General features: G+C 38.5%; 1 protein-coding gene across 1 annotated transcript in view; it reads left to right on the top strand.

Annotated features, from left to right (window-relative positions):
• Positions 1–8,019: 8,019 nt before the first annotated feature.
• TRPM3 (transient receptor potential cation channel subfamily M member 3) overlaps positions 8,020–18,872 on the top strand; it is a 278,883-nt gene continuing 268,030 nt past the window's right edge. Inside the window, exon 1 of the mRNA XM_015614958.3 lies at positions 8,020–8,199. Within this exon, the coding sequence (XP_015470444.1) occupies positions 8,110–8,199 (90 nt within the window). The 5' untranslated portion in view covers positions 8,020–8,109. The remainder of the gene's footprint in view (positions 8,200–18,872) is intronic.

The following is an 18,872-nucleotide window of genomic DNA, read 5'->3' on the forward strand; positions in this document are numbered from 1 at the left end:
ACATGGAAAATGCCATCCAGAGTTTTTTGCCATCCACATGTGCCTATAATTGTTCCAGGGAAAATGTAGGTGTAAAATTGGAGGTGTTTGTGATTCCAGGATATAACAAGAATATATTTAGACTTGGTGTGTGACTTTAGAAATAAATCAAAACAAAATCCACAAAGTGCTGAAAATAGACCAAATTAAAGCTATCTATTTGAAAGTGTATTTTAAAGGAGACCACTGGAGTCATTTGTATCTATTTGAGAAGATAAGTGTGGTTTTGAATAATAGTGCTTTTTTAGATTTTGCCATTCCTCATTTGTTTAATTTCATTAAGAGCTCAGCCTTACACAATTCCTCGTGTCATTCTGGAAAAGAAAATCACAAATTGCTCCGGGGATGCAGAGGATCAGCAGCTCTGTAAATTGTCCTCTTATTGCCTAGCAGAAGACATTGCTCCTCAAAATGTGCATGGGAAAATCACCTACAACTCTAGTCAAGCTTTATTTTTTAATTGAGGATGAAATTTCTATGAATGATTTCCTAGTGAAATTTCAAGTATACAGTTAGTTAATTCATAGTACCTATGTAGTAAGTGTAACTTTAGATCTTTACCAAGTCCTTTTGCTTTTATTTGCTAGGACTATACCTGTTTGTGTTACATTGATTTGGCAATCTTCCTTGCAGCTGCTTCTGTTGATCTGCCTGCTGTGTCTTTTCTTGGCCATCAGCCACTGGGGTGTTTCCTCACAAGTGTGAGGGTGCCCCTCCGTGGTCTTTTCAGTTTTGTCTGCACCATTTACTGGGACAGACCCTTCACCAGAAGGGCTTGGTGGGCAGATCAGTTCCTCAAATCAGTATGAACAGCACTACACAGCTGAGTAGCTGGGGAAAGTACTGAAGGCAATGCAGGATTAGCTGTCTGCAGTGATGCATGTTGAAAGTTATAAAAATGTGGTGAAAGGGAATACTCAGGAAAGCAGAGGGGTCAGTAATGAAACACTAATGTGCTCAACTCATCTGAACCAAGTGGTTGCTGGAGGCCTCATCATAAAGGTGGTGTCTCTACTAGGACTCTTCACCTTTTGGAGGAGGGCAGAAGTTGTGGGGGTGAGGTATGCAGAAATGCAATACCTGTGGAAAATATAATTTGGTTATCTTGTTTTTTTTCATAATGCCATAGCAGAAGGCATTAGAGATTTTTTGTAATTAATTGCTTCTCTCAAAGGGTAGTAAACTGTTTTGCAGTTCTGCAGTACTGTGAGCTGAAGTAAGGAAATTGGCCTTGCTGCATAGTGCATCTGTGTGAATCAAGTGAAGAGAAGTACAGAAGTGCAAGAGAGTTGTTCTGTAGGGTCTTCATTGACCCTACAGCACAACAAAGGCACAGCAGTCAGGGTGAAGTGCTCTCATGAAGTATTGTATTTTTTCTGCATTTTCTCTAGCAAAATAATGAAAAATAGAAAACAATACAGCACAATAACTTAGTAAATAGTTAATTTGTAAGTTTGTAAATTTGAATTTATAATAATAGTTAATTTGTAAATTTGATATCTGAATGGGAAATTACAAAGAAAATTATGTTATGGGTCAAAATTAAGAAAGTATTTACACAAAGTTAAACAGTGCAGATAAGAACATGATGGCTAAGATGGAAAGAAACTTTTAGCATAAACATAAATCTAAATGCATGAGCATCCTTATTTCTGTCATAAGCTGCAGAGGTTAAAGAACTGACAGCTTGCCTACACTTGAAATTCTATTTAAACTAAGATAGATTGCAATTTAAAATGCAGTATTTGTACCTAAGTAACAATCAACCATGGACATTTCCAGTCCCAAAATATAAGTGTTACATGCCTATGTGTCTTAACCTCCTCCAAAGATAAACTATAGAAGACTTCAGCCTGCAATTAAAGAAGCACTTCTGGTGTAACATGCCATTCAAAGATACAGCTTCAATATTTAAGGGTAGGTAGATTTACAAATACGTGGAGAGCTACTGAAGACAAAGTGGTGCAAATTATCAGTAGCTGCAGAGGTGAAACCACAAATAATGGTGAAGGCTCCTTGTGATCTATCTGTTCAAACTTACATTTTCAGCCCATAGGCTGGCTTTGAGACTCCTCCACTTGTGTATTTTGGAACTGGAAGCAATCAAACAGGGTCTCTAGAAAAATACTTCTGACAAGGGCGTAGGGGGCATGCTGCACTACCCAGTTCACCTGCCTCTCTCACAGGTCTGCTTCCCCTGGTTCTCTGCAGTACTCTGTGCTGTGATACCTCCGAGATCTCTTGTGGTAGCCCAGCTAGGTGCTTTTCCAGGCAAACACCAGATGTAGATCAGTTAAAGGAAATCTCAAGGTAGTAGGCATGTAAAATAATCATATTTGATATTCATCGCATCCCTATAAACCTTGGGATAAAAGAAAGAATACCCCTTACTTTGGCTTTTCAGTCAATTGCCAAAAGACATGATTTATAGCTACATACAATAATGTTTATATATATGCTTGAAACCGGCTATGGAATTGTCCTCATCTATAGCACATTAATTAATTAATATTTAATAAGTATATAGACATTACATTGCATTAGTATGTGTGTCTATGTCTGGGGAAGAGGGAATTACGAGCATGTGGTAAAAGATCTGTGAAATATCTTGGCAGAGATAACAGCAGAAAAACCACCTCAGGCATGCAATGAATAGAAAAGATGGGGGAGCAGTAGATTAATTTTATAATTTAATTATCTGTTGAGTTAACCATCACTTAAATTTGTGTCCCTTTAAAAGTTATGGCAGGCATAAAATTAAGTATAGTTTATCCAAACCTTATAACATCAACTTGTCTTTCTATCATCTGATTTTTGCAAGAAATCACAAGAAATGGACAAAAATAAATTGAAATATGAGTGCATTGAAAAAGTTCTCTTACTGTTATTAGCACATCCTTCTATTCATTGATATAGTTTTAAATTTTTTTTAGCTTACAGCCCTGCAAAGTGACTGGATACTAAGGTGAATTGCACTTCTTTACTATACCAATGGAAGGATTTGTTAGCACTGACTTTGTAACAAGACCTTCTGAATTATTTATTTATCTATTGCCATCCTGCCATTTCCTCCACAAACCTAAGACATGGCTAAAATGTGTTATGAAGAACTAGCACCTCCACATCAGTGTGTTTGTGTAGTAGTCCCACAGTGGCCACTGCAAGCAAAGCTAGCTCTATTTTTAAATGCAAGGCTAGCTCTATTTTTTTCTGATGTTTCTATCTCACTGGGAAGTGCAAGCCTTTTGGTCCAAGAGCAAGGAAGCCTTGGCAAAGTGGCTCTCTAGTTACACTGTGAAGATGTCTTTCTTCTCACCTAAGTTATATTGAGGCCTTTGACATGGTCCCCACATCATCCTTCTCTCTCAATCTGAGAGGTATGGATTTGATGGGTGAACTCTTTGATGGATAAGGAGCTGGCTGGCTGGTCACATCCAGAGGGTAGTGGTCAATTTTTTCACCAACATCTGTGCAAGAATTGTCCTCCAGGACTCTGTAGTGGCACCAGTGTTGCTTAATGTCTTCATCAATGACATGGACAGCAGGATCAAGTGCACCCTCAGCAAGTCTGCAAACGACACTGAGCTGAGTGGTGCAGTTGACACACTTGAAGGACAGGGCACCATCCAGAAGGACCTGGACAAGTTTGAGAGGCAGGGCCATGGGAATCTCATGAGGTTTAACAAGGCCAAGCACAAGGCTGTACACCTGGGTCAGGGCAAGCCCCAGTATCAAAACAGGCTGGGTGATGAACAAAACAAGAGCAGCCCTTCAAAACAAAAGGACTTGGGGATGCTGGCAGACAAGAGCCAGCCATGGGCAGTCACAGCCCAGAAAAACAGTTGTGTCCTGGGCTGCATCCAAAGCAGCGTAGCCAGCAGGGCCAGGGACAGCATTCTGCCCATCAAGACCCCACCTGGAGTCTTGCATCCAGCTTTGAGGGTCACCAGGACAGAGGAGGGCCACAAAGATATCAGTAGGCTGGAACACCTCTCCTGTGAGGAAAGGCTGAGAGGGTTGTTGTTACTCAACCTGAAGAAGCTAAGGCTTTGGAGAGACTCTCAGCAGACTCCCATACTTGCAGGTGCCTATAGGAAAGATGGGCCAGGCTTCCATGACTTCTTGTCATGGAAAAGGGGCTGTGGTTTTTAAACTGAAAGAGATTGATCTGTATAAGATATAAGGAAGAAGGTTTTTAGAATGAGGGGGGCTGCCAGAGAGGTGGCTGATTCCAAATCTCTGGAAACACTCAAAGTCAGGTTGGACAGGACTCTGATCAGGTTTACTTCAAGATGTCCCTGCTTATTGCAGGGATGCTGTAATTCCCTTCCAACCCAAACTTTACCAGGATTTTATGATTCTGCTCTATGACGTACATGGGAAAAACAGGTGTGATAAATATGGGAAAACTCTTCTGCCTGATGTTTCTCTGCAGGTAGACAGTGGCCACACAGAGGAGGTTTTCTACCATGCTGACCAATACATCTCTCATTTACTGGTCCTGTCCTTCCTGTCTTTCATTTACACAGCATCTCTTATTTAATAAAGGAATTGTTATTTGGGCAGGATAGGAGATTAGTGTTGGGCTTTGCTTATAATACTTTTTTGTTTAATTTTGCTCTCAGGTTGAAAATGCTAGACACTGCTGATGTGCTAAGAGTGGTTTGGATGTTAATGTGTTTCTCAGAAACTTTCTCCAGCATTTCCAGAGGAATTAAATTTTACTGTATCAGAGCTTTCTAAGTGTAGAATTATTGTCATGCTAGACTGCAGGAATTCAAAAATATGCTTACCATGAACAATAGGTTTAAGAATAGAAATCTCTCTGTGTTGCAGGAAGCAATGGAATTTGTCTTCTATTTGCTTTGCTCTCCTGTGGTACCCAAGGTGCTCCTTTGCAAGAGACTAAGAACTAGAGGTGAATACTGATGGTGCAGTGAGCATGCTTCAAGGACAAAATCTTTTAATATGAAAGTGGCAGCTCTGTCTTTTAAATCTAGCAAAGCAGGTCTTAAATTCCAGTGGGATTGATGCATCTTTGCACCTCCTAATAGGCCTCAGATTGTAGAAGCTGAGCTGATCTGAACATTTGCTTTTTCCAACAGAAATATGAGATTCAAACTCTGACTTTTTCACTGAAGTGATACAAAGTTCCTCAAACGACACAACCCCCATTCCCCACCATCATATTCCTAATATTTCACTACTGGTTTTAATCATTATGGTCAGAATCTTGGAGGAAAAAAATAAGCTTTTCAGAACTTCATTCTTCCTTCTTTCAAAATATTCACCATCTATGTTTACCAAAAATGGGGATAGGGAAGTGGGGGTGTGCTGGGAATACGAAGAAATCTCCTTGCTTCAGTTTTCTCATATTTACAGTTAATAGCCTCAAAATTATTCCAGTGTTGCTTATAGGTAAGAAATGTACATTCAAAATAAAACTAATTAAGGCTTGGCCTTAGGGACAAGCAGTTTAAATGGTCTACCCAGACACCCAAGGATTTTGTGGTGGAAGGGAAGCTCCTATCTCAAGATAATATCCTGTCCCTCAGAGCTTCCTCACTACCACTGACAGAAGTTCACATTCTTGCACACACTTTGTGCAAATACACATGATTAGGTGAGGTACAAATCCAAGGAAAACAGGCATGTGAATAAGGGTTGGTGTGTGTTAAATAGTGCAGCATATAACAACTCTCATCCCTAAGGTACTATTTGCAGAAGAAGGCAATGATAGAGCTCATCTCAAAGAGAGGAAGTTCTGTGTAAGCTAGAAGATACATTGGGCTCACTATTTTTAGTTTATTAAAGCTATCTGTTATGTTTCTTCATTGTGTTTAGCTCTCTAGCATCTTCAGAGAGTTATTACTCTACTTGTTGAAAAGAAGGGCAGCATGCTATGACTCCTCTGTCTTCTTTGTGCCAAGCACACAGGCTGAACATTTTGTTTTATAGCAGATACCAAATGCAAAGTGGATGTGAAAGAGACAAGGTAATTATGATTATGGTACTTTCCCAAGAAACTCTTTCCTGAACTTCAAAGGTAGAAAAAAGTTCTAAGCATTATTTGAGGGGGTGTGGGATACGGGGAAGCTATGGTCTTGAGTGTTGTGAGCTCTTGCTTTTGATTTGAGTATTTTTCTTTCTTTTAACTATGAACCCCAAAAGCTTAATCATTTGATACGATTACCTTTATAACTGGACAAAGTTACCATGCTACACATTTTCTAAGGTGCATGCTATTTTAAGTCAGTATTATATTTTTCTACCTGTTTAGTTTTGTCTCCTTTATATAGCCATGGAAAAGCAGTTGCAGATAATCATATTTACTTACTCAAGTTTAATCTTGCTATCAATGCAAGTTTTTTTCCCTCCTTTCATAAAATAAATACATTCAGAACTCAAACAAGAGGCATTTATATATGCATAATTTTAACCAGCTGCTCAGTCACAACCAGAAATTAATTTGCACAGATTTTGTCACTAAGTCGTGGTGTCTCTGGGTGTCCTACCCACTCCATTCTACAGACAACTCATGGTCTAGTCCCCGTACATTTGAGGTTCTATAATTTTGCCATGTACAGTGGGGTGGAACAAGTGAGACCTCTTCTGGTGCACAGTCAGTCTTGCACTTTCTTCTTGGACTATATTCTGGGCAGAAAAAATTTTAATCCAACACTGACGTTGAATAAGAACCTTTATACAATTCCTGAGAGGCTACAGTGAAGAGGAGCTGATTGGTATACCTGTGTTCAAGAGAAACTGTAGTCTTCATCTCATTTGGACAATTACTCAGCTTTACTGATGAATGTAGACACAACACTAAGAATAAATTATAAACAGAGGTGAAATATATGTGCTTTATGGGAATTAAAAGGGAATGTGAAAATGGCAGATCAGTGAATCCTAGCTAAGTAAATTGAATATTTCCTAACCTCAGTTATGAGAGATTTAAACTTCATTGAGAAGTGGGTGTTTTCATCCATAATCTAAAAACTGGTCATTACTGGTCAATAAAAAAATCACCATTGCTTTATAGAATGTTTCTTTTACACTTCCTAACTCTTCCTTCATGTAATCTTCATGCCCTACAAGGGAAAAAAAAAAGAAAATAGTAGGAAGAAGGTAAGGCATTTTTTCTTTGGCTGGAGAGCTGCCATTAAGAACATCTCCATTATCTGAGAAGGCCATTTACTGCCCCAAATGTAAACATATTTTGCCATACTTGAATTGCCTGAGCAATATTACTCCATGTGCTTTCATGTCTTTGATAGAATTATTTAGTGCATGTATTTAATATTCAAACGAGCTGACTTGGTTTGGCTTTGTCTGAGGGATTTTTTTTTTTTGCCAGGATGTGTATGTTAGCACTCATGTCCTTACAGTACAGCTTATAATCATTGCCACTTGCCACTGGCACACCGATACTCTGCCAGATCAATTAAATGCTTCCTAGGGCCACTGTATCAGTAAATCAAGAGTGAATTTATTTCACCCCCGCCTCAGTCTCTCTCTTGTCTGAGCCTTGGCCCCACCTCCCCTCATGCCGGTTTCCCTTTCCTCGCAATGCTCTGGGAAAGAAAGTGCAGGTACGCCTGCCTGGCTTCATTTAAATTCTCTTCCTTCTGCCCTGCTTTTGGCCCGGGCAAGCGCATGGGTGAGGCAGGTGGCCAGCCCTGCTGCTCCCGGAGGCGGGCGGGAGCGGCCGCCCGCGCCGCATCCCGGTGTCCCTGCTGGCCGCCCCTCTGGGCTGCCGGAGCCGCCTGCCCCGCTCGGGGGGATCGCCTCCGTCCCTCCGGCCGCCTCTGCTATGCACGGACACTGCTCCCCGCGCAGGAGGCTGCTGCTCTATGCAGGCGGCTCGGCGGCTGCCGCTGCCCCCCCGCGCCCAGCCCAGCCCATCCTAACCCAGCTCATCCTAACCCAGCCCAGCCGAGCCCAGTCTCTGCCCTGCGGCATCGCGGGCGGGACGCGTCGAGCGTGGGATGCCCGCGACCCGGAGGGTGGCTTCCGCGGTAGGCGCTGTCAGGTCTGCGGCTGATCTCCCGGTGGGATTTGCGGACAGTCATGAACCAGACCGAGGCTCCCCGGCCACTCAACTGGACCATCCGGAAGCTGTGCCATGCCGCCTTCCTCCCCTCTGTCAGACTCCTTAAGGTACGGTGAGAGCCCCCTTTGCCTTCGAGAACCGGTGTCTGCCGGTAAGCATCTGCCCGGAGGGCTGCGGTCGCCGTTGCTGGAAAGTTAATTTAGAATTAGTCCCAACTTTACTATTAATTACCTTGCCTGCTGCCTTTAAAACCCCCTGTGAGCACCTGGAGCTACCAATATTGTGCGTCTGTACTCTATTCAGTGCGTTTGTGTGCCGATAAAGGTCTGTGAAAGGGGTAAAAAAGGAAGTAAGGGACGGTGGATATCATCTGTGCTTCAGTTTGCTTTGTCTTACCAATTGCTGTGAACTTCCAGGGATGAAGAAGGTGTCTGTTTCTAAGGCGTGTTCCTTTGTGAGCAGCTCTCTGCTATCTGTTCTTTGGGTTATCTGGCCCCTAGGCATTACGCGGAGATCCAGTACCACTCTCACCAACTTGTAAGTGGAGCAGTATGTGGGTGGAAAAAAATTATCTTGGTTTGCTGAAAGCTGTACATGGGAATAGGATCAGTTAAAAACTGGCAGTACAGACAGTATCAGTGAAACTTTTTTTTTTTTTAAATTTGTTTAAACTAAGTGTCACAGTTTTGAAGGTGCTTTTAAAGGTGTTTTTAAATGCACTTTCCTAGGAAATAATTATTTTCTGTTTGAAAAAAATTATTTGGGATTATATACTGTGGAAGACTCTTATTCTCAGCATGCAAAGTACCATTACTAAAGTGTGCCCCACTGAAGCCGTTTAAGAGGCATTTGTAGCCAGAAAAGGAAATCTCTTGAATCAACTTTTTTTTTTGTGAAAAATAGGTTACATTAAACTGAAAAATAAATAGGTTACATTAATCTGAAAAGTCTTGTTTGTTCTTGAAACAAATGAAATTTTAAACAATATACTAATTTCCCTGTAGGCTTTGTTTTATAAAATATTTTATTCATTACAATATTTATCTCATTTCATCATAGTGTTTGATAGTTTAGCTTTGAAATTAATATGCAGCCAGGTAAAGCATAGCAAGTCTGATGGTGTATTAGATGGTAATGTTTGATATAACCATTTGCTTTTGTGTGAGTAGCTTGGAAATTAGGTCAGTTCTTACTACTGCAACATGCTTGAGCAGTAGTGTAGCGTATGACATTGCACTAAGCAGACATATGTTGTATGTATAATTATTGTATGTATGATTCACAAGTGACCATACTGTGTGTCCTAGCAGGTATTTTTCACATCCTCACAGGAAGGGCTACAGTTGAAAAATATTTCTATTTCCAAACCAGATGTATGGCTGCTGGGGGGGTAAATTGTGAGCATATCCAAAGAACAAAAGAAAGATAAAACTTAGATTTCTGAAAAATCAAAACATAACTAATACAGAGAAAATAAGAAAGTGGTGTTGAATGTTTTGTAAAGGCTTCCCCCCCAGCCCCAGAAGCAGTCATGAGAATATGCAAACTCTACAAGTCTGATGCTTTAGAACAACATCATTTTGCGAGGTGTGAGGACTCAAATGTGGGGAGTTTTACTGGTCTCAATACGGGTGGAGCAGAGGCTGAGGGGGTGTAATCTGCAGCATTTCTTCTTTGGCGGACGAATGTTGCCCCATGTGTATGGTTTCTCTTCATTGCTTATTAAGGATGAACATTGTGATTCATTATTAAAAGAGCTGACTAAAAAGGATTTTCTGAAGCTACAGCTATAACCCATTAGGGAAAGCTAGTGACTGCAGAGTTAAAAAGAGCAGGGAAAATAACCAGAGATAAGCAAGCTCTGCACAGAGGGTGTGGGAAAGACCACAGCAGAGAAGGTGGAACACTGGCTCCTCTCTCTGCTCACGAGCAGTGCTTGTTGACTGGAGAGGGAAATGCATACACCAGCATCTTCAAGGCTTCCCAAAAAAAGCTTAAATTTTCACTCCTTCTCTTTGTCTTTTATTATTTAATGTGTTTAAATCAAGTGAGTGACAGAAGAACAGGGGCTTATTTCTAGAATTCCACTAGCCAACCTGAGGAAATTCTCCTGTCATCAAGGAAAGGGTGTAGTAACAGCAGCATTAGAGGACTAGTATAAATATTTTCCTGCATACAAAATATTCTTTTCTAGTTCATGTTTTATTTATTTATTTATTTATTTATTTTATCCAAAATAAAGAAGAAACTTAAAAAAAAAAAAAAAATTCAATGAAAGGTGCTCCTCTAAATTCCAAAACATTGGAAAGGCAAGTGCAATAGTCCAAGATAATTTTTTTTTAATTGCACAATTTCCAATTGGACTAAGTGGTCTTAAAGGCTAGTGCAATATTGTTTCAAAGTAGATGTTCATTAAACCCTTTCCTACACAGCTTTTCTCTGATGACAATGCTCTCAATAACAAAATAAACTTTTCAAAGCCTGATATGTTATGGCACAATTTTATTATCGTTTGCTTTATCTATCATTGTCAAAATCTATTTCAATGTACATTGTAAATTAATTGCTTTATCAAAAGTATCTCTCCTGAAATACTTATACTGAAATAGAATAAGAAAATATAAAACATTATTGCGTCTTTTTCATTTCTGTACTTATTTTAGTCTACCAGAACGAAACTAATAGACCATTAAGTTCCAAGACAAGCTTTTTCCTGAACTTGTAAGAATGAGAGATAGCAGAGATTTCCTCTTTTACACACACAAAAATTCACTGTGACATTACCTGGACCTTGCTAATAAAGGGCATGAACTTTTCAATTATTTCCATGTTTTTTTCAATGAAAAGTTTAAAGTTCTTATCTGTGGATACAATTTTATACGTATCATTGGTGCTTTCATGGTGATGGAATGTAAATAAACACTGAAATCTAGAACTGCATGGCGGCAAGGCTCTTTGTGTTGTCTTGAAACTACTGGTTTTTAAATAGGTACTGAAGGAGTTACTCAGCAGAGAGGTCAAGTTCTTGTTCCACCCTGTTGAAATGGATGAGCAATGCTCAGTTGGTTCAACTGATGTTGGATAAAGCTCTGACCACAGTGGCCTCATTTAATTTAGATAAGCTAGGTTTGTAGATGCATCCAGTTTTGCTCCCTTTGCGTTTCTTCCAGGCATGCATTCTGTTCCAATGCACATTTAGGTGTAGTTGTATAATCCTGTTTTCTCAGTTTTTTATTTTCTGACAGGCACAGAGTACTAGGAGCTGTACTGGAAGTACAGATTGAAACAATTTATTGAAGATTTTTACCACTTGTGTCAATGGCTCATCCTTCACAGCTCCCGTTTTTTATCCTCTAATAAGTTACTTCCTGTAGCACGTTCCATGATGATATTTTGGGGGTTTTTTTTGGGGGGGTTTTGGTGTTTTGGGTTTTTTTTGTTTTTTTTGTTATTGCTTCAATATGCTTAAAACATTCTAACACACTGCCTCATGTCTTTCTGTCAGAGGTAAGGACTAAGAAGTGCTTTGAGCACATACGCAGAGAGGTTGGCTTTGTGCAAAACTGTCACTCTCCTGAGATAATCAGGTTAGTTTAAAAAAACCAAGACATTTTAGAACAATGTTTTGGGTTCTTAAAAAATGAATGAATGAATGAACGAATGAATGAATGACGTCATGCTAAAGACCTCACTCAGAGGGCACTGTGCCCTAGGAGAGGCTGCAGATGTTGTCCTTCTGCTTGAAACAGATATAATACATGCCATGTGATCAAGAAATGGGCAATATGCTCAAGAAATAAAAAAAAATAGTGAACTGAGAGTAGAAGAGGACTGAATAAAAAAGGTCTGTAATGTGCAATAAGTTTTAACACCACAGATTTATAGATGTGCAAGTGTAGAAATACTGTATAAAATATTTGAAAAACAACAAATTGTCCACCTTTATTTTTTTTTATAATAAATCTAGTAATTTTTTTTTTGTAATGAGTCTGACTTGTATGTCAATAACTAGGCCTGTAAGGCAGGAACTTTGGAAGGATCAGAGGAAAAGAAACAGAATCAATCAGAAGAAACACTAGGGGAAATGTTTTGGCTGTTCTTCCCCAGCAAACAGCTTGGCAAAAATGCCACCTTAGCTCTACTAAATAAATAAGAACATTCACCTGACCTGGGCAGTGGTCTATCCTAGCTCCTGAACTGGTAGAAGACTAAAGAGTTCAGACACTAAATTTCTTACCAAATGAAAAACTTGGTCTTCTTTTTATTATTTTTTTATTTGGTTGCCCTACCAAGAATGCACAAGGTAACCCAAGAGAAAATTAAGAACATGGAAAATAACTCATTGGAATGAGACACAGTGTCTTTTGAATGTGATAGTAGATAGATATGAAATTTTGACTGGGCTTATATATGTGAGTAAAAAGTGTGGACAATATTTCTCCTGCTACCACAAGTTTGGTTATGTCCATGAGGAAGGTGTCTAAAGAAATAAAGACTGGGAAGCACCAGGCAGGCTTTATTAAGATACATGGGGAAATACTGCACTGTTCCATGGCTACATCAACTAAAATTGCACTGCAATTGATTAACAAATATAATTTTATTTCAGGATAATTTCAAAAAAGTCTGATTTGGAAAATTGGGTGAAGAATATTGCTTCTCCAGAATGGTGGAAGAATTAATGTTTTCTTTATTAAACAGTAAATGTTTATACTTCTGAAACCCCTTCTGTGAGAAATAGTGATTGTAAGAGAGAAGGAAGTTGCATCTTCTGGATGTTATTATTTCTCAAATGGATTGAGGAAATTAAAAAAAAAATTACTAACAGTCCTATATTTCAGGAGAGATACTTTTGATAAAGCAATTAAAAAACACTTGACAGGTGTATCGTGTGCCATAATCATGAGAGGGTAATGTTTGACTATTTGGTCTTCAAAAACAGAAACATAAGCTTTTTATGCTTTTCTATCGACTATGAATGAGAAAATGAGCAAAAATTTAAACACAAAGGCAGTCAAAATACTAAGATTTTTTTTTTGCTCTTTGCTACTTTTCTGATGCCCAGTTTGCAGTGATGTCTTCTAGCTTATGTTTAATAAATAATAATTCTGGTAATTTACAATATCCACCCTTCAAACTGCAACAAAATGAGAGGACAGGTTTACTAGGTCATGACTCAAAAATTAAGATTCTTGAAACAGATCCTAATGCATACAGTTATCATCACTGAGGTGGTATACCAAATATTTTTGAAAGTAGTATGCACAATACCAACAATAAAATTAGGGTAGTAATATACCTGTGTCTGCATTCAGCTTACTGAGCTAAATTGTAGCAATGAATGGGCCAACACCATGCATCCCTCAGGAGGATTTGATGTGTTTGGGAAGCCCTTCAGATTAGACTGACACACAGGCACAGAGAACGTCCAGTGTGATGATCTTTTTTATAAATTCACTAATAGAAAAACTAGTCACACCTATGTGTATGGTGGAATGCTCTGGCAGAATGTATGGTGTGAAATACAGATGAGTTTTATGTGTGCATTTAAGTTTTATTTCAGAAAGTAGTTAGTTGATAAGCTCCCGTTTTCCTGTCACAAAGAACCTAGTTGTATCTATCACCTTTGTCATACATGTTGCATGTCTCTGATGCTGATACACAGGTTTTACTGGGGTGTATTATTTGTCCTTAGAAGCTCAAAAGCCACCTTTCCAGCAAAGAGAAAAAGTCAGCATTCTGTTCTGCTTTGCTCCTTGTGCCATCAGTTTCACCATTTAAGGATGGCAGGAAAGAGACCTGGGGCTAGATCATTGCTGTGTCTTTGGAATCCCCACTTTAATGTAAAAAACTCATTTTGCATCCCAAATCAGGGGAGCAGTGGGTGTTGCAATATAGCTTCACAACATCTTTGCACAGGTGTGCTTGCATTACTCTGCTCAGCTGTCAGCTGTGCCTCTGGTATTTCACATTCTATAACCAAGTAATGGCAGAATGGTAGTGACATTTCACAGCTGAGGTTGAAGAGCTGATAATATGCCTTTTGGAGGTTGCACATCCTCAAAAACTGCTTATTTCTTGAAGTCATGCTTCTCATCAGCAGCAGGTTGAGCTGATCCCTTTAATGTGGCAACTGGGCATGTTCATGTGTAAGGATTTTCTGACAGATTATGCCAGTTCATTTCTTCTGAAAGTAAATGAAATGTGGAAGTTGATAATTATTTTTCCATTTAAAATAAAGTACTCTGTGGTTAATTTTTTGGTGCAGTGTACATTTTTTATGTGATCCAGAGCGAATCAGAGCTTGTTCACTGTTTGCCTTATTGACTAAATCTTTTCCATAAGTATGACTTAGGTTGATGGCCATTGACTTGGAAGAGCTGTAGCGCTGAATTAGTTTCCACAACAAAGGATATATTCCCAATTAAGAAAAAACAGAGGGATAAAAACAAGGAGTGTAGTGATGGAAGTAATTTTTCCGTGGAAAAATCTATGTGTAAGAGACATGTAGACACATCAGTGCCATTTTGATGGCAGAGACTGTAGTCTCCTAGTGTCATGTAAAGGGAAAAAAGAGTTTTGATTTTCAAGTTGGAAAGGGCTCTGTGAATGCAAGGTTTCTTATTTTAAACCATAAAATTTTAGGGGATAAAAGCAAAAGATTTTTCTTTCTAGGTATGCCACTATCATATGAGTGCTTCTTTTTTAAAAAAACAAAAGGAGTGATAGAAAAGATAATTTTACATTTTCAGTCTTGATGCAGCAGCTACAGTAGAAAAATACTTGGCAGAACTGCCACAGGTTATCCTCCTGCACCTCAATATTATTCTCAGTGTTTTTCCTTAATCTAGCTTTCATTAGTGTCTCTACCTTCGTCTTAAGTAGTGCAGTGATGTTTTCCTTTCCTCTGTGCCACATGGACAGTGGGTTGCAGTGGCAAAGATGGGGTATCAGAGAAATACTCTAGGATTTTGCATTTGATTCTGAACACAAAAGTTTCTGGTTTGATCTCTGCTTCTCATGAGGTTCAGCCCCTTCAGATTCAGGTACTTACATGAGGTGGCAAATAGCACCATTTCCCACTGGCCTTTAACTGATAATATGTGAAACATTGCATTAAACTTGCCTGTCAGAAAGTAGATGCAAGATTCCTAATTTGTGACTGCATAAGAGATGATTTACAGTCATTTACAGAGAAATAAAAATATTTCTAAGAAAGTATTTTGGATGTATATTAATAGAAGAAAAATGTTAAGAGCACTTGTTCTGAACACAGTATTGTTTTAAAATAATTGTAAATGTTACTAAGTGTAGAAATCATATAATCAAGGGATTACAGGTACAATGTGTTAGAAGAATCTTGTCCGAAGACCATAAGATTTTAATGTTGTTCTGCTATAGTATTCCTTATGTTTGAGAGGGTGCCATGTGAAAAATTCAGGGCACAAGACCATAAAGTGAAGCTGAGTGGTTTTATTCCACCTGAATTGCTAACAAGACTATGCTACAGTGTAAAAAGAAATGCCCTTGGGGGGTCTCTGGAAATTTATGTCAAAGCTGGTAATAAAGCATGAAATAAAATCACTTCATCAAAAATATCTTTGATCCCCCAAGTAATATAATGACATGAAACAGTCTGACAAAGTGCTTTTAACAGTGTCAAGGAAGTTACTCAAGAAAATATCAGGATTCTATGATGTAATTAGAACAATCACTAAGCTGACTTTTCATTAGTGAGAAGGTCATTGAGTCAAATACTGTTTTTCATCTACCTTTTTCTTCACCTGTTGCTTGTAAATGCAGACAGGAGATGGCTCAACTTACCGTGCCATCATAATTAAGAATTTAGGGAAGATCCATTATTTTGTTTCAGAAGGATGCCCTTTTTTTAACTTACTGGTGTATTGAATTGGTGTGGCATGTTGCCACTGGGTCTGTTGTAATGAAATATCACAGCTATTTCGCAGTGCAATGGCTGGGTGTTCATCTTTGCCTGTAGCTAAAAAGAGAGACCAAAACAACTGGATAAATGAATTGCAGGGTAACCGGAGGACCTTTCAGACTGACTTTCCTGAGATTGTATGTAGTGTTTTCTTAGTGTTCTGAATAGCAGAAGGAATTTTCCAAATACATTCCTATTCAACTTTGGTGTTCAGTAGTTCAAATTAGTAGGTAGTGTCTTATTCAGAAGATGAACAGGTTTGATGAAGACTTGTTTTTCTGGTTGCAAATTGTGCATTTTTACATTCAAACTGTGAATATCTACACAACCCAGTCATAATACATATTATAATTATAATACATACAATACATACATATTATATACATACATCTACAATATCCAGAAATAATAAGCTTCTCTCAGTTTTTTCTCCCTAAATTTCTACCCACTTCTCTGCTGGCCATTTTTCTGAACTGCATTACTCAAATTAGTTTTCAGGTATTTACCTTCTTAGCCCATGCTCACAGAAGCAGTAGTGGTGCCACGTTATGATGCCAATAATGGTGACACTGAAATTGCTACATGCAATCCAGGTTGACTGAGCCAGCCAAGGAAGAGGACTCTCTGTGACTGAGCAATGGGTAGATCAGGTGTCAAGATTGCCCAAAATGCTTGTTAGACAAGCAGAGCAGTAGTTAAAGGTATCCCTTTGGGTTTGGCTGCAATGGCCTTAATTTTGTGTTGTCCTTGATACTGCTGGCTGCAAACTGATACTTCTTGGAAGCCATGTACTTTTGTAAATTATTCAGTTCAAATCCAAAATTGTCTTAAATAAGAATATGGTGTCAATTTTTTAGAGGTCCTACACTTACCTTCTTCTGTGAGACCAGGATAAATTGAGATACGCTGTGAAAGCAGACATGCTTATTCTACACTGCCACTAGAACTGCTTCAACATGCATGATTTCTTACAGGTATTTTTCTTAAGTACCTAAAGCCATAACCCCCACAGGCAGTCTTTTCACTGAACTATGTTTCTCAAGCATCTGCCTGGATCTTTCTTGCTGCACTTAAAATCTATGATTTCTTGTTTTGTCCACTGTGAGCAGAGGAGACAGATGTGGCAGCTTTTTCTGCTGGAAGATCCTTGTGCAGTGTTTGGAAATTGGCTAGTTTAATAGATATATGGTTCTTTGTTATCTTCCAATAAAGATTATTAGATTATTTATTCCACTACATCCTCCGCAGAAGTTAGACTGAGAATCCCTTGCTGCTTATCTTTTTCTCTCTTTCTCTAGATATCAGGTGTCTTAATGAAAAGACCAGCGTGGATATGTGAGACTCCTGCTCAGTCTTCCATTCCATTCCAATCCTAGCTCTATAGACTGGGGAAGGGTTCATAAGGAAACAGAAGTTATCACAACCCTCCTTCATTTCAGTGTCCTGAAGAGACTGAGTAACACTTCTGTTAAATTGCCTACAACATTTTTGTGATTTAACTGACTTTACAAGAATGTGAGTTGACTAACATGACTGTGACTTCAGGGGGCGTTCTGGGAGAGCTCACTCCCTTTCTATCTGCACAGAGGAAATATTCTTGCTTCTTTGTGTAGCAATAAAACCAATGCATTCTAATGGCCACATTAGCAAAGGAATTTTAAAACTCAATGTGTGAGACAATCAGCAGCACAGTACTTATTAAGACACTGAATTTCAAGCATATATGCTACCTTTATTATACACAAATGAGGAAGTTTAATGTGTATGTGCATTTCTCTGATATAAAAAGGTGATTTTGAGCTAACACAATTAGAGGGGAGGGGGGCAGGAAAAAAAATGTTTTCAGAGATATCCTAGTGGGAAATTAAATGTGATTATTTTATCATGATACATGCTGTTACTTAAGAATATTTAAAGATAAAAATCTGGTCTATCAAGACAAAAATATTCTGTGCAGATCCTTATTAATGGTAACTGTGGGAGCTTTAGCTTATTCGGGATGGGAATAGAAAATTGCTCAGAGGGTTGATTCCTCTTAGAATCTGATAACTGCTATTACTAACATAAAATCTAAGGATGAGGTTTCTTTCTTTTTGTAATTTTTATTTCATAAGTAGTGCAAATTTTCTGTCTTATTTAACATTTGAAAATACTTTACTAAAACATCCCATGATAAAATGGACGTCTGTGTAGTTAGAGGAAATGACACAATGACTTTTCACTCCGTATTGTAGTCTGCCACAGATGTGAATTCAATAGGAAGTCTTAAAGAAGTACTGAAATGAGCAAATAGTTTGCACAAAATTAACTGAATAATTTAGCATCTTGGCACCATGAGATATGTTAGCACAGTTAGTCTCCATTAATTTATTTCCAGCTCATCTGAAATCCAGTTGTATCAATGGACACACACCCATTTTTTGGGTGGTGTGACACTTATTTGCCAGATAGCAGAGCTTGAAGCTTGAAGGGGAAACAGTTCAGTAGTCCAGGAAATATATATATATATATATATATATATGTATGTATAAAGCGCATTATGTTATTTTGGTTCATGACTATGTGTTCAGGTTTTCTCTGTTGCAAATGCTCGTGCGGATAACCAATGCTGCAGTTTTTTTCTATATCAAATCTCATGCACACTCCTCTAAAAATAAATGAGGAGGGCAAATAGCTGAAGCAAACAACTTAATATTATTAACTAAATACAAGTATCTGCAGAGAAGTGCATGGCATATTTATTCATTAAATTGATTAGAAGCATAACATAGAAAAAGTTGCTTTTTCATTTTCTTTGAGCAAAAAGTATATGCTCACTATCCATGGCAATTCTGGCCC

Source organism: Parus major, chromosome Z, assembly GCF_001522545.3.
Source record: "Parus major isolate Abel chromosome Z, Parus_major1.1, whole genome shotgun sequence".
Classification (NCBI taxonomy): Eukaryota; Metazoa; Chordata; class Aves; order Passeriformes; family Paridae; genus Parus; species Parus major.